Below are 25,910 nucleotides of genomic sequence, written 5' to 3' on the forward strand. Positions count from 1 at the left end.
CAGAGAGGCCTTCAACCACTGACCAGACTTAGGGAGCTAAGTACTATGCAGAACAACCCTCTAAACGAGGGGAGTACTCGACTCAACCTAACAGATAAACCATACTGTAGGCACAAAATCATGGAGGCCCCAGAAAGGGCCTGCAACATGAAGTAATTCTACACCACGTAGAATATATCACAGCAGCCTTGCAAAAGGCCATACATGTGAAACTACATGCTTAAACTGCTTAAAAGAAACCAAGACGCGGGGGGATTCGCTTACAGGGTGGCCTGTGAAGGCCACAAACCTAAAGCAGCTCAAATGCTGATAAAGCAAGAGCCCACCAACATGGGAACTCATTCTGACTGAAAACGAGTTAATAGCAGCTAAGACTGTAGAGTGCCCACATAACAGTCTACCTCAACACGATCCAGCAAGCAATGTACTCAGTAATAACACCGTTGACTCTTTAAGCAAGAGGAGTACAAACTTACGCCATCATGCCCTAAAGGAGGCCCAGCAGGCCCTGCGACTCCAGAAAACATGGGCATCAGCTTGTGGCAGTGTCTAAACTCTAAGGGAGCCAAACCAAGAACCAAACTAACCAGTGAGGTTAACTAGTATAACTCAACCTGAGCTAAATTTATCCACACATTCCACCAGGCAATGTACTCAGTAAAACACTTTTTACTCTTAAGAGGAGTACAATTTTGGCCATCATGCCCTGAAGGAGGCCCAAACAGGGCCTGCGACTCCAGAAAAACACGTGGCATCGGCTAGTGGCATTGTCTAAGCTCTAAGGGAGCCAAATATGAGAACCAAACTATCCAGTGAGGTTAACTATTTAACTCAACCTGAGCGTAATTCTATTCGCACATTCCAACAGGCAATGTACTCAGTAAAACACTTTTTACTCTTTAAGCAAGAGGATTACAAAATTATGCCATCATGCTCTGAAGGAGGCCAAAAACGGCCTACTACTTCAAATGACCACGGGCATAAACCTGTGGCAGTGCTAGTATTAAGTGAGCAAACTCTGACTAAACATCTACCAACAAAACTTGTGATACAACAAGCTATTGTGCTCTGAAGGAGGCCCAAACAAGAGCCTTCTACTCCAAACAACAATCAACATCTTGTGGCAGTGTTCAAACTCTAAAGGGAGCTACATAAGAACCAAACTGAAAAGTGAGGTTCACTAAGCAAACTCAACCTGAACTATGCATTCAAACAGGCAATATACTCAGTAAAAACACTTTTTACCCTTACAGAAAGGGGAATAAACTTAGTCACCATGCTCTGAAGGAGGCCAGAAAAAGGCCTACTACTACAGAAACAGGTACTAACCTGTGGCAGCAATAGAGTTACTGGGCTCACATTGTGTAGGGCAAAATAGAACTAGAGCATTAACAACCCTGAGAGACAGGAGAATGCTTCACTTTTCATTCATACTACCCTGAGACAATATTACGGGTGGGTACTTTTCACCAAAGACAGAAACATCTGTACTGAACCCTAGGGAACAGGAGCTTAAAGAAAGCTAACACTGTTACACTCAAGCTTGAATCCTAATTCAAGGGGTTCAGGGGAAAAGACTAACAAAGTATAGAATGAAAAAGTTCTAGAGAAGTGGGGCCACAGCAACACAAAGATTTACTTATTAACATAGTGATAAGGGGCCTACCACCTGAGACAATGGCACCAGGCAGACTTTAACAATAGTCTGCTACCTTAGCTGCTATCTATCTTGCACCTACACCAAAAAAGGGGCAAATGGGCCTTTTCCTGACGACTGTATAAGAGGAGGCCAGAACTAGGAAAAACTACACTCACATGACAGGGGTAGTAATAAAGGGTGAAATGCTTCAGTATATCACCTAAACCCTAGTTCCAGCCTAGGCCAGCTATAGCTGTGGGCTCATAAGGCCCCACATAAGCATAGATCTGCCTGGGGCTCAAAACTCAGCCTCTACACTCTCGATAGAGAGGAGGCAAACTCTAAGAAATAAACTCATAATCAAGAGCTCAGAGGAGCAATGCTCAACTTAAGCCAAAAAATGTCAGGCGACCCCGAAGGCCGACGCTTAACATAGATCTATCTGAAGTAAAGAGTGCTAATCTCTAATACAAACTCTAGCTATGACCAGAGGAGAAGCTACTCTACCATATGGTGGCTGTAAAGGCAGCCATATTGCCAACACAAGAGATAAATCGTTCTAGCCAACCTAGTGGAACTTCAGTGCCCTTAATTCCCCTTCTCTTTTTTACACACCCAGGAAAAAACTATACAGGAAACTAAGGTCAATATATTTTATAATATAAATATAGACCAAGCTCACCTTCCTGCGGTTCGAAGACCGGAGACTCATCATCATAGGAGGGATGGAATCTATGGTTCTTTCAAGCCTGAAAGTGCCCCTTTACTACCAAGCCAGAAGGCGAGCCATCAGAAAAATTTCATCATAGGCCCAGCCCTTGGCCTGATTGTAAGAAGCGCCTGGGTAAAATTGTTTTCATTACTCAGGAGGCAGAAGAAGAAAGGAGAGGGCAGATGTAACTACCCTCGTGGAGGGGAAATCAATCACTGATGCTGCTGGCATCTGTAATTGATTACCTCCCTCAAATCCTTCTTCTTCCTAGAGTCCCGCCTTCTCTGGGACCTGCTCCGAGGAGGAGGAGGTGCCCGAGAGGCTGGACTTCTGGCCCTGTCTCCGATTCTCGGATCGGAACGAGCCAGGGCCTCCTGTCTGTCTGGGCCCATCGGACGGATCTGAGCGGTATGCAGGTTTTAAACGCTGCTGAGCGCGCCTTCGCCTCTCTGAACTTCTCCACCACCGCCTCGACGGAGGTGCCGAAAAATTCAGAGGGCGAAACTGGCGCATCAAGGAGAAAGCCCTTTTCTTTCTCCCTGATGTCGGCCATGTTCAACCACAGATGCCAGATGCCTCTCCGTGGCCACCATTGCTGCCATCGATCTTTGCAAACGTCTCGTCAATAGGAGGCATCGACACATGCCCATGCTGGCTCATCCCCTCAACATCAGCGAAATTAGCTTGCTGATGTCGGTGAATACGAGCCGAGTATGGGTTCTTCCATGCCTTTTCAATCTCAACATGTAGATCGGGAAGGAATGGAAGGCTCACAGGGGCTGCCGGATTATGGTCAGAAAGGAACCGCTCATCGAGCCGTCCGCATGCAGTCCTTTTCTTAACGCGCTCCCATGGCAGCTGCAGCCTGCCAGAAGCGCGCTCCATAACCTCAAGCAGCTCCGCATACGCGGGGCAGGGAGGCTTTGAAGTTTCAGAAGGCTCACCTTCTTCCTCTTCAACAGCCATCTTATGCTCTCTTGGGCTTGAAGCCAGAAGAGCACTCGCCACTGGATCCGATGATGTCAAAGAAAGAACACCATCATCATCCAGCAGCTCACCCTCGTCAGCCGCTGGGGGTTGCGAGAGATTTACACTTCTCTCAAACTCCTCTGCAAGCTCCATCTCTGAGCCCCATGATTTCAGTCGCCGCTCTGCCTCAGCACGGGCGGGACCAGAACCACTGGGCACAGATGCTGGCCTCTCTTCCCTAGGGAAGAGGGCCAAACGAGAGCGGAGCGTCCTAATAGGCAGACACTCACAATTTGCACAGACAGCACCCTCAAGCACTGTCCGTGCATGCTCCTCTCCCAGACAGAAAACGCACAGATTGTGTGTGTCATCAGGTGTCAAAAACCTGGGACACGGATCCACACACTTCCTGAAATGTTTGTTAGACATAATGTCTTACCAGATTTGAAGAATCGCGATCAAACAAAGCAGTCCCTGAAGACGAAAAAGATACTGACTGCTTCTCTAGGCGATCCTTTTATACTTCCGGGTCGCGTCTATTATGACGTCATAGGCTGTCGCCGGCCAATAGGATTGGTGAGATTTGATAATTGCTTTTAGACACCAGTCCACGTGGTGACGTTCCCCAAAGCGTGTCAAACGCAGTGTTGAGTTCCCTTTCGAAAGGGAACACTAGTTTATTAAAAAACAATTAAAATGTTTCCTTGCTATTTTTGACACATTCATAATTATTACTTTTGCCGGTTCATTATGGCAAGCTTTATGTGTGCGCATGAGTGCGGAATAGGCTGTATTACGTAAACGATCATTATGGTTTAGTCTTCTCTCTAGTATATATTTAAGTTATTAAATTAATATAAATGTGCGATTAGTTGACTAATGGCTTAAATGAACAACTACTAGAAAAAAATTATTTCTCATATTTTCAAACCTGTGTCCAGCGAGAGCATCAATAAATGCTCTAGGGCCAACAGGTTAACAGCATGTAATGTTCTCATCTTACCAAATACTTACTACTAATAGAAACAACAGACAATAACATAGCTCTAAAAAGTGTTTTGAATCAATAAATGTACATTTCAAACGTTTTTATTTGTGACAAATAATAAACTGACATCACCGGGACTCGAATTCTGATCGCTGGATACACAGTTTCGAAGTTTTACAGCGCAGTCCACGCAGCTATCATCTGGGTACTACTCCCACTCTGTGCATTTAGTTCGATTTATGTCAGTGTTAATGTTTCAGTTAATGAATCTTCTACAAATGAAGAGAAAACAAAGTATAAGATACAACCGATTGACACGTATTTCTAATTATAGGCCTACATAAAAAAAAACTGAGCTCACAGTGTTAACATTTACTTTGCTTAAATTCGATGCAAATAATAAACGCCTACATTTATTTTCAGTTCTACATTTGTACTGTAATTTCAGCACTGTGATTATGAATTCGTTTAACTACAATGTTTCAATTGAATTCATCTGCTACCACAGCTCTCAACGAGGCGCGGCAGATTAATACTTGAGAATAACACGTTTACTTTCTAATTTTTTAAAAGTCTGTGATTATAGCGCCACTTAGCGATAAAAGGCAGCAGATCGGACACTGTATGCATGAGTTACAACAGCTTCCTCTTTCATGGCAAAACATCAGACTTTGGCCCAATACCAATTCTATTTTATACCCCTTCGCCTACCCCTTTGCCCTTGTGAAAGAGAAGGCAAGGTGTAGGGGTGAAATTATTCCCCTAAGAAATGAGACACCACTACTACAGCATTACACACGTCATCATATATAGTTTCTTTTATTAGTGTCCTGTAACATTTAACCAGTATGAGCAGCAATGAAGTACGCATATCAACAGAAATCAGGCGCAAGCATGTTTAACAGATTACTCACCCCCAACTTTGTTCTGCACTGTATTTTGGACTTAAGAAAACGGCGCTCAGTTTCAGTTCGAAAACAAGTAAGGTTTTGAGTTTCCCTAGACAATACAGAATGATACAGAATGTACAAGACTGGTGGAGCCGCTTTTCCATCGGGCCAAGCTGTTTGTTTAACCGTTCCATTCTGTGCCGAGCCGGCCGATAACGGAGCTCTTTGCAATATAATACAAACACGAGTCAGTTGTTGCCTTGGTAATGCAAGAGTTTACAGACGATACGAGATGTAAATAGCGACCGTGCTATGAAGGATGACCAGATATTTCTTTTAACTGTATTATTCATTTGTGTTCACATCATTCAAATAGCGCGTTTAGCAAGCTATGGAGAAATTGGCAGCCAGGTGACACACAAGTGATCGATCCTGAGTGGAAATATCACTACCATGATCACTACACACATTCTAGCAGCACGGTAGTCGGTGTATGCAGGGAAATTTCTCATACCCCTTCGTTCGAAGTGTGGTCCCCGAAAAAAATTCATTTGATAGGCTATCTGGCCCTTCCCCTTACCCCTATCACTCCAGCCAAAAGAGAATCGAGACACCCCTATCCCTTCACGTGAATGCACAAAACAAAGGGGTAGGGGAAAGGGAAGGGGTAAAGGGTAGAAATGGGATTGGGCCTTTGTCAGGCCACCACAGACATGCCCTTCAATGAAAACTCAAGATCATCACAATTTAACATCACTAAGGCCTTAAGATTAGACTGACAACATATGGTGTTTATCTGGTTTAATCTCTATGAGGAGTTAATCACAGTGTAAAACAAGTCATTTTCTGCTACCTGCAGGTGGCACTATGACTGTAACTGAATATTGCCATGTAGATGTATTCAGGCCAGCACTCTAATAAAACGTAAAGTTTGGGGTAAATCCGACATTGTATGCCTGAGTTACAACAACTTCTTGTTTCATGGCGAAACATCGAACTTTGTCAGGCCGCCACGGACCATCGGCGAAAACTCTAGATCTTTGCAATTTAACGTCACCAAAGCCTTTAGATTAGACTGACCAAATATGATGTTGATCTGATTAAAACTCTAGGAGGAGTTCGTTAAAGTACAACGTCTGGAAATGGCAAAAATTGCACAAATTTTGCAAAGTAAATTAAAAACAACTGACTTCCTGTTCAGTTTCAGATTTTGTAGATATTGCGCTGTTACATGTGTCTACTGAATTTCATACTTGTAAGTAAAATGTAGCGAGAGGGGTACTTCATTGAAAATTTATAGGTGTTGCTATCAAGCCATTTTGCCACACCCAATTCTGAAACCCATATCAAACGTAAATATTTACCACTTCTGACGAGTATGCAAAGTTTCATGAGTTTTCAAGCACGTTTAGGCCCTCAAAAATGCGATTCATTTCGAAGAAGAAGAATAAATATAGCTGCAAGCAGCAATGACGGGCCCAAGCCCTGGAGTTATCGCCACCCCGGTGGCTTGAGGGCAACTGTGCAAGGCGGGCCATAGGCATTTAAAATGGGGAAAACATAAAAGAACTATGTCAAAGTCATTTGAATTCACCATATTTACTGCAGCAGTTGGTGCTGCTATCACCACGAACCACAAGAGCCACATCTGAGATTAAATTTAAATTTAGATTAATTTTATGTCATAGGATGTCATAGGTCAATTTCAAATGAGTGCAGAATGTCGTCCGAATGCTGATGTTGTATTATCCTAACACTTCTTTGCATGTGTTTTTTGAACTACCTGAGCTACCGTTTGCGCACCAATCTTATGCACCAAAAGCATGCTTTCATTTAATTTCAATATGGATGGTATCCGATGAAAAAATTAAATTATAAAATTAATAAATGAAGCCAAATCACGGAAACTGCAAAGATGATTTTAATATCAGTGTCAGGTAAGAATAAGATACATGTCTAGATTTTAGGAATGCACCGATACCATTTTTTAAGGACCGAGTACGAGTACCAATACTTTTTTTTGGGTACTCGCCGATACCGATACCGATGCCTATATACATTTATTAATTTCTTTTTTTTCTTGTTTGATGTGGCAGTTTTCCAAGCCCAACACAGTAAGACTAATGAATGTAGGAAAGATTCTTTATTATTACTCCAATGAAAAAAGTAATAATTTTTATGTGCTTGTCACAAACTTAAAGCACAAATTTCACAGTGTCCAATAACCTGCAAAGGGCATAATTACCAAAGTCATAATAAAAACAAAATAAAAACAAAAACAAACATAATGTCTTTTTAAACCTGCCTTTCAAACACTAACAAATATTGCAGAGCAAATGTTTATAACATAACACTGTGAACCAATGTAAACAACCTAGGGTGACCAGATTTCTCATGGTGGAATGCAGGACGAGTGGGCAATATGACAATGATATGAGAAATTTTATTTCACGATATATATTATATATACATTTATTTAACATCTTTTGTTTTTTTATTAACCTTAATGACAGACAAATATTTAATTAGGTTACTGTCCTTTAAGACCGAATCCATGGATGTAATATACTCTGACATATATCCTGTTTTCACCCACCTGTTTACGTCCACTTAAGTCATAACCGACTGTATTTTCGTGAGATACTCCACACGATGAACATTTTTACAACTACAGTATGTGTGCATTTGACCAATCAGGAGCAAGGAGAACTGTTCGCGCATTGTCTGAGAGAACTGAGATCGTGCGCAAAAAAGAGAGAGAGTGCGCGCGCGAGAGGGAGCGCTTCTGGTCTGTGTCATTCAGTGCGATTCCGCCTATCCCGCCTTCACATGCAGTTCGCAATGTGTGGGTTGTCATCATTAATTATGAAGCATTCTCAAGCCCCTGAGGCTGACATTGTTTCTGCTGCTGCCGCCGGTATCTCTGTGCACGGAAAATTCTGTCAGTTACGTCACGTGAGGTGTCGGCCTTTGGTATCAGGGGTATTTTTACGAGTACGAGTACAAGTACATGAGCTTGGTATCGTGCTGATACTGATACTGGTATCGGTATCGGTGCATCCCTACTAGATTTTTTTACTCACTTATGAAAGTTTATGATATTAAACAGCCACTTCTATAAAATCATGTGAAATTTCCTTTTTTTTTTTTAAAAATAAATAAATTTGAATTATATCAATAAATAATTAATTTAAAGATATATTCGACATATGTAATGCTTGCAAACTCAGCATGAACTTGTGTAACGCCCATGTCTAGAAAACACACACTCCCTCCTATGTGTAAAAAAACACACAGATGTTAGTCCTGTCTAATTCAGTACATGAAATCACAGATTTTGGGTGATAAGAATTGTAACTCAAATGTCGTTTAGAAAATTAGTCCTGTCCAAATAGTGATAAAGTCTCATAGTTCAATTTCAAATGTGTGAAGTTATCATTTGCAGTTTAAAATTTTTATAAGTACATCAGTATTCATCTTGTGTTTTTTATATTTTAATTAACCTAACTATCAAACTAATTATAGAATACTATGTTGTCAGTGGCCAACAGATGAACAGACTTGATTAGCTGCTTTAGGTGTGTTTGATTAGGGTTGGAGCTAAACTCTGAAGGACAGTGACAGGTCTCCAAGAAAAAAGTTAAAGAACTGATCAAGGCTGTAAAACACACACACACACACACACACACACACACACACACACACGCACACACACGCACACACACACACACACACACACACACAAAGAGAGAGAGAGAGAGAGAGAGGGGCTGTTTTATCAGTAAGTTGACTCAGAAGATTCAACAAAAAAATAAAATCTATGCTGTGAAAGAAATTAGTATTTGATAATGTCTAAATATATGCATCCAAATAGAATACCCACTAAATATAATTATACCTAAAACAGTGTTTTCAACAAAAAGTTTTGTCTAAACTGTTGTCAAGAAGTTTTCTCAACCCTGTTTAAAAAGGTAGGTATATGCTGCACTCTAGTGCTTATTCTATATATGACATTTGAATATTATTTAAATTATTTTAACCAAAGAGCAGTTATCTGCCTAATTTTAACTTACATATACTTCTTGAAATGAAAATAAAATAAATTAAAATGTGTTTATTTATATTATTATATATTGAAATAAAGGGAGTATAATTCATTGTTTGGTAAATATGAGACTTTTCCTGTTTCCCTTTTTGTTCTTAATTTAAACCCTTGCCATGGCAACACCATTCAAGATATCCTGTAATCGTTCGCAATTTAGCATCTTCAGTGTCTTGTCATCAAGTTCAGAAAGTTTGGTGGCAATTGCATGAATCCCCTAAGAGGAGTACATAAAAACTGAGAGCATGATTATTCAAAATATCCACATTCAAACCAAAATAGCTGACTGGTCAACTGACTGGTCTACTGGTCAACAATATTGATGTGTGTGTTGAGTTTCATGCAATTTGAAGCATGTTAAGAGCCTCAAAAACACCCAAGAATATTATTAAAGTTTGACATTTTGCCATGGCAAGACTGTTAGATATCACAAATACTTTCACAGGTCTACATTTGCCATGTTTTGACATTATACTGTTGAAGTTTGAAGCAAATCGAGTAAAAATAAGAGGGTGATTCAAAGCACTTTTGAAAGTGACACACTTCCTGTTGCCAGTTGGTGGCGCTATGTCTTACAATAGTCACATCCATGTGACTGGCCTCGTACAACAAACACACAGAAGTTTCATCCAAATCAATCAATGTATGAAAAAGTTCTAACACTTTCTATTTCCATTTTCTCACCATAAATTCATTGCCTTGCCACAGCCAAACCGTTCAAGATATCAAAAACCCGCTGGCAATTTAGCATCCTCAGTGTCTTGACTTCATGCTGACCGAGTTTGGTGGTGATCAGAATAATCGCCTAGGAGGAGTATATCAAATTCCAGAGCATGTGTTTTTCAAACAACCCATAATAGCTGACTTCCTGTTGAGCTGGTGTATAACTTAAAGCATGAAAGTTGTTAGGCCCGATGAGGTCTATATGTGTACTGAGTTTCATACTAATACATGCAAGCGTGTTTGATATATGGACCAAGTTTTCGGACCCCATTCAAGTGGGCGCCATAGAGCCCCTGTGCCACGCCTTGGTCCCAGCATCTGCGGCGTCCTAATGGCCACAGATTCCAATGTGTGTGCGAATTTTTAAGAGTTTTTGATCATGTTAAGGACCCCAAAAATCCCTGGATGGTTGAAAAAAAAAAATCTTTAGAAAAACAATAGGGCCCAATAGGGCCCTGCGCCTTAGTGGCTTGGGCCCTAATAATCCTAAGGAAAACAATAGGGCCTTCGCCCTTTCAGGGCTTAGGCCCTAATAAACGGAGCAATTCCAATAGGGTCCTCACACCATTGGTGCTCAGGCCCTAATAATGACTTTATTTAACAGTCTCTTCTCTTCTGTGTCATTTTCATACGTTGTTTATGTTCAGCATTTCCAGGTTCTACGTCAGAATGCCAACTCATTATTGGCTGGCTCCTGCATCAGCATCACACGCATGCGTTGTGCTGCTCACGTGATCATTTTTGGCCAATACTGAGCTGGCATTTGGACATAAACACGGAAGACTACACCATGCTTACTGCATCACCTGCGTAAGGATAATGACAGGGAAAAGAAGAGATTGTTGAATAAAGTCGTTATTTTTGTTTTGTTTTTGCGCACAAAAGTTATCTCATCGCTCCATAACATTAAGGTTGAACCACTGTAGTCACGCCAACTGTTCCCTTTCGAAAGGGAACTCTACACTGCGTTTGAACGTATATGGAGAACGTCATCACGTGAACCGGTGTCTGAAAGCAATTATCAAATCTCACCAATCCTATTGGCCGGCGACAGCCTATGACGTCATGATAGACGCGACCCGGAAGTAAAAAAAAGGAGCACCTAGAGAAGCAGTCAGTATCTTATCGTCTTCAGAGACTGTTTTGTTTGATTGCAATTCTTCGAATCTGATAAGGAATTTACTATGTCTAACAAATGTTTCAGGAAGTGTGTGGATCCGTGTCCCAGGTTTTTGACACCCGATGACACACACAATCTGTGCGTTTTCTGTCTGGGAGAGGAGCATGCATGGACAGTGCTTGAGGGCACTGTCTGTGTAAACTGTGAGCATCTGCCTATTAGGACGCTCCGATCTCGTTTGGCCATCTTCTCGAGGGAAGAGGGGCCGGCATCTGTGCCCGGTGGTTCTAGTCCTGCCCGTGCTGAGGCGGAGCGGTGACTGAAATCATGGGGCTCACAGATGGAGCTTGCAGAGGAGTTTGAGAGAGGTATAAATCTCTCAACCCCCAGCGGCTGATGAGGGTGAGCTGCTGAATGATGATTATGTTCTTTCTTTGACATCATCTGATCCAGCAGCGAGTGCTTTTCTGGTTTTAAGCCCAAGAGAGCAGGAGATGGCTGTTGAGGAGGAAGAAGGTGAGCCTTCTGAAACTTCAAAGCCTCCCTGCCCCGCGTATGCGGAGCTGCTCGAGGTTATGGAGCGCGCTTCTGGCAGGCTGCAGCTGCCATGAGAGCGCGTTAAGAAAGGGACCGCATGCGGACGGCTCGACATACGGTTCCTTTCTGACCATAATCTGGCAGCCCCCGTGAGCCTTCCATTCCTTCCTGATCTACATGTAGAGATCGAGAAGGCATGGAGGAACCTGTACTCGGCTCATATTCACCGACATCAGCGAGCTAATTTTGCTGATGCTGAGGGACTGAGCCGGTATGGGTATGTGTCGATGCCCCCTATTGACGAGATGTTTGCTAACTATCTCGTCACAGGGCGGGCACAGACATTGAAAGCTCCGGTCCTGCCTTCTAAGCTCCTTAAGATGACATCTTACTTGAATGGTATTGCATACGCGGCAGCGGGTCAGACTGGTGCTGCCTTACACACGATGGCAGTGTTACAGGCTTACCAGGCTGATCTGCTGAAGGATCTGGATCAACGGCAGCGTTTAAAACCTGCATACCGCTCAGATCCAATTCTGGGCCCAGACAGACAGGAGTATCACCTCTCGGGCACCTCCTCCTCATCGGAGCAGGTTCCAGAGAAGGCGGGACTCTAGGAAGAAGAATATTTGAGGGAGGTAATCAATTACAGACGCCAGCAGTGTCGGTGATTGATTTCCTCTCCATGAGGGTAGTTACATCTACCCTCTCCTTTCTTCTTCCACCTCCTGAGTAATGATATTTTTTACCCAGGCGCTTCTTACAGATCAGGCCGAGGACTGGGCCCATGATAAAAAATTTTCTGATCGCCTTTTGGCTTGATAGTGAAGGGGCTCTTTCAGGCTTGAAAGAACAATAGATTCCATCCTTCTATGATGGTAAGTCTTCGTTCTTCAAGCCGCAGGGAGTAAGCTTGGTCTATGTTTATATATTTAAATATATTGACCTTAGTTTTCCTGTATAGTTTTTTTCTGGGTGTGTAAAAAGAAATAGAAGGGGAAAATTAGGGCCCTGAAGTTCCCATTAGGTTGGTTATCTTTGTGTTGGCTATATGGCCACCTTTACAGCCACCATATGGTAGAGTAGCTTTTCTCCTCTGGTCATAGCTAGAGTTTGTATTAGAGATCGGCACTTCAGATAGATCTATGTTAAGCATCGGCCTTCGGGCCCACCTGACATTGTTTGGCTTGGGTTGAGCATCGCTCCTCTGAGCTCTTGTTTATAGAGTTTATTTCAGAGTTGCCTCCTCTCTATTGAGAGTTTTAGAGGCTGAGTTTAAGCCCCAGGCAGATGTATGCTTATGTGTGGCCCTATAGGCCCACAGCTATTGCTGGCCTAGGCTAGAACTAGGGTTTATGTGATATACTGAAGCATTTCACCCTTTTCACTACCCCTGTCAGAAGAGTGTAGTTTTTCCTAGTTCTGGCCTCCTCTTATAAGAGTTGTCAGACCAAGGCCCATTACCCCTTTGGTGTAGGTGCAACATAGATAGCAGCTAAGGTAGCAGACTATTGCTAAGTCTCACTGGTGCCGTTGTCTCAGGTAGTAGGCCCCTTATCACTATGTGAATAAGAAAATGCTAGTGTTGCTGTGGCTCCACTTTTCTAGAGCTTTTCATTCTATACTTTGTTTAGTCTTTTCCCCTGAATCCCTTGAATTAAGATTCAAGCTTGAGTGAAACAGTGTTAGCTTTCTTTAAGCTCCTGTTCCCTAGGGTTCAGTACAGATGTCTCTGTCTTTGGTGAAAAGTGCCCACCCTTGAGATTCACAATTTCAGGGTAGTATGAATGAAAAGTGAAGCATTCCCCTGTTTCTCAGGGTTGTTAATGCTCTAGTTCTATTTTGCCCTACACAATGTGAGCCCAATAACTCTATTGCTGCCACAGGTTAGCACCTGTTTTCTGTAGTAGTAGGCTTTGTTCTGGCCTCCTTCAGAGCATGGTGACTAAGTTTGTACTCCCCTTGCTAATAAGTGTAAAAAGTGTTTTTTACTGAGTATATGGCCTGTTGGAATGCATAGCTCAGGTTGAGTTTGTTTAGTGAACCTCATTATTCAGTTTGGTTCTTATGTAGTTCCCTTTAGAGTTTGAACTTTGCCACAAGATGTTGATTGTGTTGTTTGGAGTAGAAGGCTTTGTTTTGGGCCTCCTTCAGAGCACAATAGCTTGTTGTATCACAAGTTTTGTTGGTAGATGTTTAGCCAGAGTTTTGCTCACTTAGAAGTAGCACTGCCACAGGTTTATGCCCATGATCATTTGAAGTAGTAGGCCGGTTTTGGCCTCCTTCAGAAGCATGGCAGCATATATTCTTTGTGTTCCCCTTTCTATAAGGGTAAAAAGTGTTTTTACTGAGTACATTGCCTGTTGGAATGTGTAGATTTTAAGCTCAGGTCGAGTTAAATTAGTTAACCTTACTGGATAGTTTGGTTCTCAGATTTGGGTTCCTTAGAGCTTAGACACTGCCACTGGCTGACGCCTGTGTCTTTCTGGAATAGTAGGCCCTGTTCGGGCCTCTTTTAGAGCAGAGTGGCATAGTTTGTACTCCTCTTGCTTAGAGAGTAAAAAGTGTTTTACTGAGTATGTTGCCTGTTGGAATGTGTTGAATAGAATTAAGCTCAGGTTGAGTTAATTAGTTAACCTCACTGGAGAGTTTGGTTCTCATATATGGCTCACTTAGAGCTTAGACACTGCCACTAGCTGATGCCACATGTCTTTCTGGAGTCGCATGCCCTTTTTTGGGCCTCCTTCAAGAACATGATGGTGTAAGTTTGTACTCCTCTTGCTGAAAGAGTAAAAAGTGTTTTTACTGAGTACACTGCTTGTTGGAATGTGTTGAGGTAGACTGTTATGTGGGCACTCTACAGTCTTACCTGCTAGTTTAACTCGGTTTCAATCAGAACGAGTTCTCATGTTTGTGGGCTCTTGCTTTATCAGCAAGTGAGCTGCTTTAGGTGTGTGGCCTTCACAGGCCGCCCTTTAAGCTATTCCCCCACATCTGGGTGTCTTTTAAGCAGATTAAACATGTAGTTTTCAAATGTTTGGCCTTTTGCAAGGCTGCTGTGATATATTCTACACGATGTAGAATTACATTACGTTGCAGGCCCTTCCTGGGCCTCCATGATTTTGTGCCTACAGTATGGTTTATCTGTTAGGTTAAGCCCAGTACTCCCCTCATTTGAGGGTTGTTCTGCATAATACTTAGCTCCCTAAGTCTGGTCAGTGGTTGAAGGCTTCTCTGAGGCCTCCCTTAGGCTGGCTGTACTCCCCTTGTTTGGGTCCCTTTAGAGTGCACAGCCTCCTCAGTGCAAATAATCAGGCGCTAAGTAAATCCTAGGATTGAGCAAAGTGTTACTCCCCTCATTGGTAAGGGTAAAAAGCACTAAGCTGAGTCTGCTCTCCAGGATGCCCGTCTCTACGTTCTGGTCTGAGTTGGTTACTGCCTCTTTGCAGTCCCTCTTACTGGATATCTTCTCTGAAGAATGTGAATTGAGACTCTGTGTTAAGACAGGTCGTTGGCCAAGACTAGGTTGTTTTAATTAGACCAGGTTGGCCTCCCTGGTGGCATTCAGGGTTGACGTGTTCCCCTGACAAGTGACTGGCTAGGGTTCCTTCGGGCCCCCTGGCTACAGGTACCCTCTTTTCTTTGAAAAGAAGTTTGGTCCCAGAAGATAATTGCTTTCAGACACCGGTTCACGTGATGACGTTCCCCATATGCGTTCAAACGCAGTGTCTCGTTCCCTGTTCTCAGGGAACCATGGTTACATATGTAACCTGAGACGTTTTAACGATGTCTTTAGTACCTTTCTGGTCCTTGAAAGTGGTGATTATATTGCTGTCTGTGGACGAGTCATATACCTCTTGGATTTCATGAAAAATATCTTAATTTGTGTTTCGAAGATGAATGAAGGTCTTACAGGTGTGGAATGACATGAGGGTGAGTAATTAATGAAAGAAATTTATTTTTTGGGTGAACTAACCCTTTAATAAACAAAATAAGCGGGAGTTGTTGTTTTTTAGTACTGCCCTGATTAAGCTATTTCATTTAACATATGTTTATATTTAGTCAAAATTATAGCTGAATTTTTTCATACTTAATACTGTGTCATTACCTGGATGATCCACAACTGTTCTTTGTTTTGTTATGGTTGTTCATGAGTCCCTTGTTTGTCCTGAGCAGTTAAACTGCCCAGTGTTCTTCAGAAAATTCTCCAGGTCCTGTACATTTTTTTTGGTTTTCCAGCATATTTTGCATATCAGAACCCTTTCCAAAAGTGACCATATGATGTTGAGATCTATCTATTCACACTGAGGACAACTGAGGGACTCAAACACAACTCTTACAAACTAAGGGTGAAAACATTCACTGATGCTCAAGAAGGAAACATGATGCATTAAAGGGTTAGTTCACCCAAACAATGAAAATATTGTCATCATTTACTCACCCTCATGTTTTTCCAAACCTGTATGAATTTCTTCTGTTGAACACAAAAGAAGATATTTTGAAGAATGTTGGTAATCAAACAGTTGATGGTAGCCACTGACTTTCATAGTAGGAAAAAATAAATACTAAGTAAATGGCTACAGTCAACTGTCTGGTTACCAACGTTCTTTAAAATATCTTCTTTTGTGTTCAACAGAAGAAACTCATACAGGTTTGGAACAACATGAGTGATGACATTTTCATTTTTGGGTGAACTATCTCTTTAAGAGCCGAGGCGTGTCAGCTTTTTGAAAACAATGATCAGGGTAAATTGTACTATTTTGTTTTCTGGGAGACATGCAGGTATCTTCTGTAGCTTCTGAAGGGCAGTATTAATTGAAAAAATATGGCATGATACTGTTAGAGTTGTAGAATATGTCTGATTGAGATAGAGCACTATAATCACTCTCCTGACTTTGCAGTGTCCTTTGCAAGTATATTCATTAATGTTTTTGGTTTTAATTATTGTCAGTTTTAATGGTTTCAATTGTATTCACTTTGTTTATTCAGTTTAAGGTTTTGCTTAAAGTGTCTAATATTTTTGCTAAATATTTAAAACCTTTTTCTCAATGTAAATGTTTAGTTGAATGTTGCAGTCCTACTGTTTGTTGAAACTATTTGCAGTCTTGTTAAAGGATTAGTCCACTTTCAAATAAAATTTTCCTGATAATTTACTCACCCCCATGTCATCCAAGATGTCCATGTCCTTCTTTCTTCAGTCAAAAAGAAATTAAGGTTTTTGATGAAAACATTCCAGGATTATTCTCCTTATAGTGAGCTTCAATGGACTCCAAATGGTTGAAGGTCAAAATTAGTTTCAGTGCAGCCTTAAAGGGCTTTAAACGATACCAGACGAGGAATAAGGGTCTTATCTAGTGAAACGATTGGTCATTTTCTTAAAAAAATAAATAAATGTATATGCTTTCTAAAGACAAATGATCGCCTTGAAAGTGCTTCGCCATTCCGCCTTCCGTATTCTTCAAAACCCTTACGCTGTATGTCCTACGCCTTCCCTATTCTACTTATGGAAAAAACGGAACTGGCGCCGCATTCGTTACGTAAGTTGAATAGGGATGGTGTAGAACATACAGCGTAAGCTTTTTGAAGAATACGGAAGGCGGAATGGCGAAGCACTTGCCCAAGGTGATCATTTGTGTTTATAAAGCATATACATTTGTATTTTTTTTAAGAAAATGACAGATCGTTTTGCTAGATAAAGTGGACTATTCCTTTAAATGTTGCAGTCCTGCATTTACTCAAAAAAGTTTTGTTGATGCCTTGCTGTGTTTGTGGCTTTGTTGACAACTACTTTTGATAAGCTAATATGACAAATTTTTATATTGAAAGCCAGTAGCATTTAAAATACATTAAATGTGCGGTAATTTACAGAGGTTTATTTAGACATGAGTGTCCGTTTCCGGAGATTTAACTGCTTGTACCCAGGAGTTTGTGGAGATTTACATCATGTGCACAAGAAGACACAGGGATTTACCGGTGAGTGAGTGAACATTTCCGTCCATGTACAGGGGTTTATTGCGTTGGTGAACGAACTGAGAAACGTCCGCACATGAAGTGGTCCATTTCTGGCCGTGTCAAGAAACCAGGCATGCCAGAGCACATGTACGGAAACTGCCAGAATCGTGTCATTTACGGGTTTGTGCACAGACGTTTACGGTCCGGAAACATGCCTTTTCATGCAGTGGTAAGAATTTGAACTGAACCTTAAGATAAGCATAAAAAAGCGCTGTCTGGACAGTTTCTGTTAAACAAGTGGTAGACTTGTTCAACAAAAACTGCAAATCCACCACAATGGAAGGAGAGGAAAATGTGTAACGTCAGCTTTAAAATGCAGGTGATGCAGAGGCTAGCACATTCCAAGTTTGTTCTCCATATGGGATTTGACCCCAAACCCTTTACACCTCCTTACATATGCAGATGGACCAAAAATGCAGTGTTGTAAATCTCTTATCGCAGACAAAATGGCCAGAGGATGACTACTTCAGATGGACGAGCAAAGAGTCCTGAGCGTCTGCTGAGCAGTGCTGTAATTTATATTCATTCTAAAACTAAAACTAACAATATGAGACAATATGTTGTGCCAGATCTTTAGTTTACTTTGGCTCTCAGTTATGGGTCTTTTTCTGTTCCTTCTTTTTTGTTTTTACTCTTTCAAGGGCCTCAATGTTACCTCAACTCTTTCTCTTACCAAAAAAAAAATGGAAGACTTGGACAAACTTAATGCTTTTTAGACTGAAAGGGAAACCAAACCTTGATTAATGGGCATTTATTATAAATTACTGAATTAAATAGTAAATTTAAGTGATTTAAAATGGGTCTTTTACAGACTATTTAAGTGCCCTTAAAGAATTTATGAAGCTGTTAATTTAACCACTACAATGAAAGAACGCTAAGTGATACAATCAACTCCATGTTTTTCATGCATGTTTCTTTTACACATTTTTCTCATTTTAAAAACAGTTTTGCCTGTGACATTCAATATACCTGATCCCCAAAAAAAACAACAAAAAAAAACACCCCAATAAACATAACTATACTAACCTGACAAATATGTTTTAATATATCTTAGCAGCCTACCTTCATTCCTACATTGCTGTTGTGCAGGTCTATCCGGGCGCGGAGATCCTTATTGGACCTCTTACCCAAGAAGTCTTTGACAAATTTGTTGCTGTACTTGAGGTTGTCTCCACAGCCTCCCCACTGCCATGCCTTGCGGTTCTCCAGGTCAGGAGCCTCATCACAGGTGCAGCGCTCCATGCGGCCAGCACTGCAGGCTTTGGCCATGGCATGGGTCAGGCCTGCTGAAGAGATGGCATAGAGGAATGCTGTCTCCTTGAAGCCTGTAAGGAACATGGGGATTATGAGGCAGCCAATAGTTCATTCCTGACCTTTAATCCTGTGATTTTTTTTTCCTGTGATTTTATAAGTTGAATTTCACCTGCAGGGAATGCTAGTAACAGCACCAACCCCACCTTGCACTTACTTTTGTTCAGCAAGGATGCATTAAATTAATCAAAAATGACAGTAAAGACATTTATGATGTTATGAATGATTTCTATTTCAAATAAATGCTGTTCTTTAAACTTTCTGTTCATCAAAGAAATCTGAGAAAACTGTAAACCTGAACACTTTTTGGTTTCTTGAGTGCCCAAAGTAAAATTAGCTTATTATAATGATTTCTCAAGGATCATGTAACACCGAGACTGGAGTGTCATGGGGTGCCATTTCATGGATTAATGGTTGTAACCCTAACCCTTTTTTTGGATATACTTTTCATGTAGTGTGTTAAATTGCTGTTTGTGAATGTAAAAGATCTGCAAAGTTTCAAAGATCGAAATGCACAATGAACAGAATAACTGTCTCCCAAAAGAAAGATCCAATTCTGAACTGCCCGAAGCGAGTTGTCAGTAATTCCAGTTTTACTTCCTGCTCGAACCTACGTAGGTTTGTAACAAATTTGCATAATGCCAGCCTATGGTCTTCATTGGCTGCCCACGATCAGCATCTACTTTGACCCTCAAACACTATAGTTATAGCTGAGACCTCAAAGAGTTTGGTTTGTATTGTCGACATGACAAGAAGATGCTGTTTTCATGCGGTACAAAAGCAAATCCATTTTGTATGTATTTACAAAGGATACAGACTCATGCTCGAATTGATATGGTAAACCCGACACCATCATTACTGTTCGTATCACCATGTATACAAGTGCTAAGGAAGCCTACGGAACTGATCACAACAGACTGGGCCATCTGACTAGAGTAAGCTCTCAGAAAGGAGGGGTTTATAGAGATACTTTGAGAAAGTGGTGATGCAGTAATGTATATTATGAGAAAATTAAAGGGTATTTTGACTTTGGATGCATGTAAACCTATTGTAGGAGACCTCCAAAGCAAAATTAGGAACCTTAAAAAATAGCATAATAGGGGTACTTTAAGTTTAGTTTATTAAACTCAAATGTATTTTATTTATTTATTTATTTTACAGCGTGGGTTGTGCAAGACAAACCTAAATAATGCTGTAGAGATTATTTGTAAAAAGTTGACCCCTGCAAAAAAGTCATTATATATCGCACACTACTTACCTCTCTTTAAAATTTGAGCCCTGTAGTTACCCTCCAAAGTGCAGTTCCATCTCTCAAAGCGGAACTGATACTGGCACTCTAAGGCACTCATGCTGATGGCCTCTATGAGAGTCTCGGCCACTCCAGGGTCCCGTCTGCACATTCTGCGCTGTTTCTTCTCCAGTTTGAGTCGATCACACAGCTTGTAGTGTGCCTTGCCCGTCCTTTCGTCTGGCTGTGAGGTCAGTGGCAGAATGGACAGGGGTTCTTTACCTGTCAGCCTATGAGAGAGATCATAGAGACAAATACCTTCAACCTTACTGGGAATTGTTAAAAGGGAATTGTTGGTATGATGGTATATATATGAACATCAGAAGGGATGTGTCAGCCAGAAGCTTTTACCATTTAGAAAATGTTGTGTCCCAAACAAAGACAAAGCTATTTAATATAGACAGGTACAGTGTACAGTTTCTGTGATATAAGATACTGTTATTGTGATATAAATAAATACTCTATACAAGCTGTTTGTTTGGCCAATGCAAGTTCCAATCTTATTCAAATTATTTCCTGATCCCATTCCGCTCTCTGTTTCATAAAATTTCCTGTCTGAAGTTACAGCTGTTCTTACAGAGGCTCTATGTAGAATTCATAAACTCTAGTTATTAGTGACACCAGTGGTCGTTAAGTGAACTGCAGCCAGCAAATTATTGCTCGTGCTCACACTCATGCACACACTACATAGTGATGTGAGCTAGCCTTGGATGAACATTGTATAAGCAATAATCATTGAACAGAAAAGAGAGGCTCTCAGGAGAGAGCATAAACGTCACATCCTTTTGATTTTCCCAGCAAAAACATCCAAGACATTACTTGAAAATTCTTACATATAGCCCCTTTAATCAAGTTCTGGCAGTTCAAACTTTGATGAGCTGACAAGGTTGACCAGTAGGTTGACCAGTAGGCTTATTAGTTTATAGTGACCCCCCTTTCAAGACAAAACTGACATTACTGACAATAGTTATTATGGATTGATAAGATTTTTTCTGCATTAACCCTTTAAGACCTTAAAGCTTTTTTAGAGTTTTTTTTTTTTTCTGAGCGACATACACAAAAATAAAGACTCATAACTCCAAAACTGTAACAAGGAGAGTCAAAAGGTAGGTATCATTTGATAGAACACGTTTTATATTTTTAGAAAATATAAATTACATTACATTTGGACATTTTCATGCTGAGAAACCGCTGATAAAAGACAAAAAATATATATTTTTTTAAATTTTTAATTATTTTTTTTTATTTGACATGGAATAACTCAGGAAGGCAATACGATCAGAGAAAAAATCTTTTTTGGTGATGCTCCCCTATATGTGAGCTGCATCTGGTTCAAATTTTCTGGTGATAGCATAAAGTATAGTTGAATAAAGTGTTATTCATTTTTTCGCGGCCAGATGGCGCCCACGGGCGGTAAACTCAGGTTTAGAGGCACTTCTCAGCAGTCGTTAGGAGTTTTTCAAAATGATTAGATGCATCAAAAAGCTGAGTTTCTAAGCTTTAAAATGATATCTATTTTGTGTTATTCCACGTTGGAAAACGAACATGGATGGTTCAGGGAACATTGGATACACACTGCATACCGGAAAGATGAGAGACATGTTCTTAGCCAAGTATGTTACATCATTCCGTGAGTAATATCTTGTGATCAACGCAATATATTATGTTGATAATATATTCTCATTTTAATCATGAGAATCTGCCTTAAATAATGATGTGCCATTTTCTATGATCTGTGCATTTTTCATGAAGTTATGAGCACGTGAAATCTACATATTTGTATTCAGTTAGCAGCTGTGCTGTTTTTGTTGTAAACGCATATTACTCAGATTCATTAGAGGGTGAAAACAATGCAACAGGAGCATGTGGGAGGCTTCATCTGAACGAGTAAAGTCTCTGGTTTTGTATGCAAAAATAATTTTTGTGCTACCTATATGGGTTCAGTTTTTATTGGCTCTTAAAGAGAGACACGCAAATGGGAGCGCGGGTGCTCCATCCGGTCTTAAAGGGTTAAGGAAACATTGCACTTTTATGAAAGTGTGTATGAAGCCATGGTCACACTAGACTTTGAGTAAGCAACATTTCTACAGACATCTACAGAATTTACTGATTTTCCTCCAACACTGCAAACCTGCACAGCTTTGCAGCTTTAATAATTTGTATTAAGCTGAGAGGCCACTCTTTGATGTTAAGGTCCCACGTCTTCTCTTTGCTTCGCAGGTCAGTAGTCACCACACTTGAACTTTCATATGCAGCAGAATGCCAAGTTTCTTTGCATGAGCTTGTGTTGTTGGTCCCCCATGTTTGTATGTGGATAAATGGAAGTAAAATGAGCTTAAAGTGTGACTGTGGCTTAAAGGTGATATTATCTCAGTCCAGACAAATAAGAACTACTTTAGAGTTCCTGCTGCATAACTGAATGAATGGAAGGACAAGCCCGGCTTCACCTCAAGGAAGGAAAAATGAATGAGGGATGTTTTGGGCACTTTTTCATGTGTGCCCTGTCAGCTCAATAGCATGAATGAGTTCTGATGTGGTTAATGTTCTCAAATGTCTAATGCCCTATGGAAAACACAATTCTAGTTTAAAAGTTTGTATGAACTTAAAATGGGCTTCACTTTATCTACTGTCCAGCTCTGTGCATTTAACAGTGGTTCTCAACTCTAGCCTGGGGACCCACAGCTCTGCACATTTTGTACATTTTCTTTATCTGACAGATCAAATTCAGTTCATGCAGCTCTCTGCTAAGAAGCTGATTGTTTAAATAAGGTGTGTAACTAAGATAGACATACAAAATATCCAGTATTAGACTGAGAGTTAAGAACCACTGGCATATAATATGTACCATACACATAAATAAAGCAGTGGTTCCTGATGCACAAGATACACATTTTGGACCTGATCTCATTAATCAAACAGCTCATCATCTTGTTAGCAGAGATTTCAAGACCTGAAAAATCGCATACTGTTGATGGGCTGCAAGTTGCTAGGAGACTCAAGTGAAACTAGCCAAATCTCTATGGTTATTGCTGCATGGTGCATTTCAGCAAATGTTGCATGTTTTAGACATGGTGTAGGCAGCATGTGATGGGCAGTACCTCTTTTGTCAGTTTATTTTAGAGCATGCAAGCATTAAACACACTTGCTGGGTCTTGCTGGGTCTGCCGCATCGAAAACATGGCAAACATGGCGAACATCTAACCAGCATTCTGCGGTTTGTGACGAGGAGAGCTAAGAGTTACTTTCATAACACATTCAAGGGACAAGACTGTCAGCTCATGACCATATTGGTCACACCAATTGACAGCACTGGCAGAGCAGTAGGTCATTATGTGTAATTTCTGGGTTCCTTTTACACATTCAATGAGAAGCAAAGAACTAAATGGATTTACAAAACTCACGGACACAGGTTTTAAAACACATATGTTATTACAGTGAAGATTATAGCTTTAAATCTGCCACTTTTGTCTTCTAATATAGGCGCTGTCTATTATTAACTTCAATCTAGGGGTTGCCCAAAAAACATACATCAACAGAGCAGCAGATGTTGACATGTAACGATTTTCCACTGGAGGCGAGCGTAGCGAACCCAAGTGAAGTTTATTGAACAGAAACTAAATATAAAACATAGAAGTGGGTTGACTTGACTTTAAACAAAAACTCACCAACAGCGGATTACAGGGAACAAAGCTAGACGAGAACAATGAAACATGAGGGCTATATATACACAGAGAGACTAAATCAACCAATGACAACATAACACGAGACTAGGGAACCACATGACATGATCACATGAGGACAAGGGGATCACATGACATCAGGGAGTACATGGCAAACAAAGCAATGAAACATGAATCCCCATACAGAATACCTCCTCCCTCTGGAGTGGCGGCCATCTCGGGACGAGGCTCTGGAGTGGCGGCCATCTCGGGACGAGGCTCTGGATGGGCAGGCGTGGCAGGCATGACATGAACAGGCTCTGGATGGGCAGGCGTGGCAGGCATGACGTGAACAGCCTGTGGCTGGGCAGGCATGACGTGAACAGCCTGTGGCTGGGCAGGCATGACGTGAACAGCCTGTGGCTGGGCAGGCATGACGTGAACAGCCTGTGGTTTGGAAGATATCACATGAACAGGCACTGACCTGGCTGGCATAACGTGAACAGTCTCTGGTGTGGCTGGCATTGGCTTGATAGGTACTGTGGGATTGCAGGGCTGCTCATCCACAAAACCCACAGTAAATGATGAGCCACTCAACAGAAGGGCATAGTCGATGTACTGGGCCAGGGAAAAAAATTATTTTTCCCCCCGGCAACATGGAATGAATGGGTTCATTGAGTCCATGGCGAAAAATGTCCTTCAAAGCCACATCATTAAAATCCACACAACAGCATACTTCACAATAATCCTGGACATAATCCTCAATGGATCGATCACCTTGACAGAGACTCAGCAGGCGAACTGCTGGGTTCATTGTAGAATGGTCTAGCTTTCTGTATTGATTAGTCCACTGGAGGCGAGCATAGCGAACCCAAGTGCAGTTTATTGAACAGAAACATGAACTAAATACAAAACCTTGACTTGACTTGAGACAAAACAATCTCACCAACAGCGGATTACAGGGAACAAAGCTAAATAAGAGAACAATGAAACGTCAGGGCTATATATACAGTGAGACTAATGACAAACAAGGAACACCTGTGAACAATCAAGACAATGAACCAATCACAAAACAGTACTGATAAACTACATGACTAAATCAACCAATGACAACATAACACATACGACTAGGGAAGCACATGACATAATCACATGAGGACAGGGGAATCACATGACATCAGGGAGCACATGGCAAACATAACAAACAAAGCAAAGAAACAAAGCATGAACTTGAAAAATAAACCATGAAACAAGAACATGAAACATAACACCAAAACAAGACATTACATGACATTAATGACAGCACTGGAGGTTTCCAGAAACCTACTGCTCTGATCATTTTAATACAGTTTTGCTAAGGAAAGCCATGTCAAGACACCATGATTTTGGCACTATATACTGACTCTTGTCATGCAGCTACATTTCCAAATGTTCATGCAATATATCCTGAGTTTAAAAAAGAGCTGCCTCATGAGGAAATCATGACACATAAAAAAACCCTGATGTTTATTCAGTTGCTCAAAGGTGACTTCATGCAAAAATATAAGTGGGTCCACTTGTGTTTTTATTCAGTTCAAACCTTCAGGCTTGTCGTGAGATCTGGTTGACAAAATGGGGGTTACTTCAGGTACTTTTCCCAGGAATTATTTAAGCAAATGTGTGGGGTATGCAGCAATAACCACACACTTCTTGATCGCTTCATGAATGGGTTTTAACACTATATGTAGTCACATACCATATGGCAATATTGCCTGAACATTTTAATGAGTAGAGTTAACTTATGATTTTGAGGTGTACGCCAAAATGCTGCCTTAATTTATTTGTTTGAAAAATTTGCTGTCAAGAAATCTGATTATGCAACTGCATAATCCAATTAGGACATTAGACACAATTGTGGCTTGACTGTGTAATCCTGTAATATTTCCTCATCTCTCAACGTACCAACATACTAAGGTTCTCT

The 25,910-nt window shown here is 41.0% G+C and overlaps 1 protein-coding gene across 1 annotated transcript in view; it reads right to left on the bottom strand.

Annotated features, from left to right (window-relative positions):
- The window catches only part of wnt9a (wingless-type MMTV integration site family, member 9A), a 156,021-nt gene that overhangs the window by 58,673 nt on the left and 71,438 nt on the right, over nt 1-25,910 (bottom strand). Inside the window, exons 2-3 of the mRNA XM_051878650.1 lie at nt 20,262-20,521; nt 18,755-19,017 (exon numbers count right to left, since the gene is read on the bottom strand). Of these exons, the coding sequence (XP_051734610.1) occupies nt 18,755-19,017; nt 20,262-20,521 (523 nt within the window). The remainder of the gene's footprint in view (nt 1-18,754; nt 19,018-20,261; nt 20,522-25,910) is intronic.

Source organism: Ctenopharyngodon idella, chromosome 2 (genome assembly GCF_019924925.1).
Source record: "Ctenopharyngodon idella isolate HZGC_01 chromosome 2, HZGC01, whole genome shotgun sequence".
Lineage (NCBI taxonomy): Eukaryota > Metazoa > Chordata > Actinopteri > Cypriniformes > Xenocyprididae > Ctenopharyngodon > Ctenopharyngodon idella.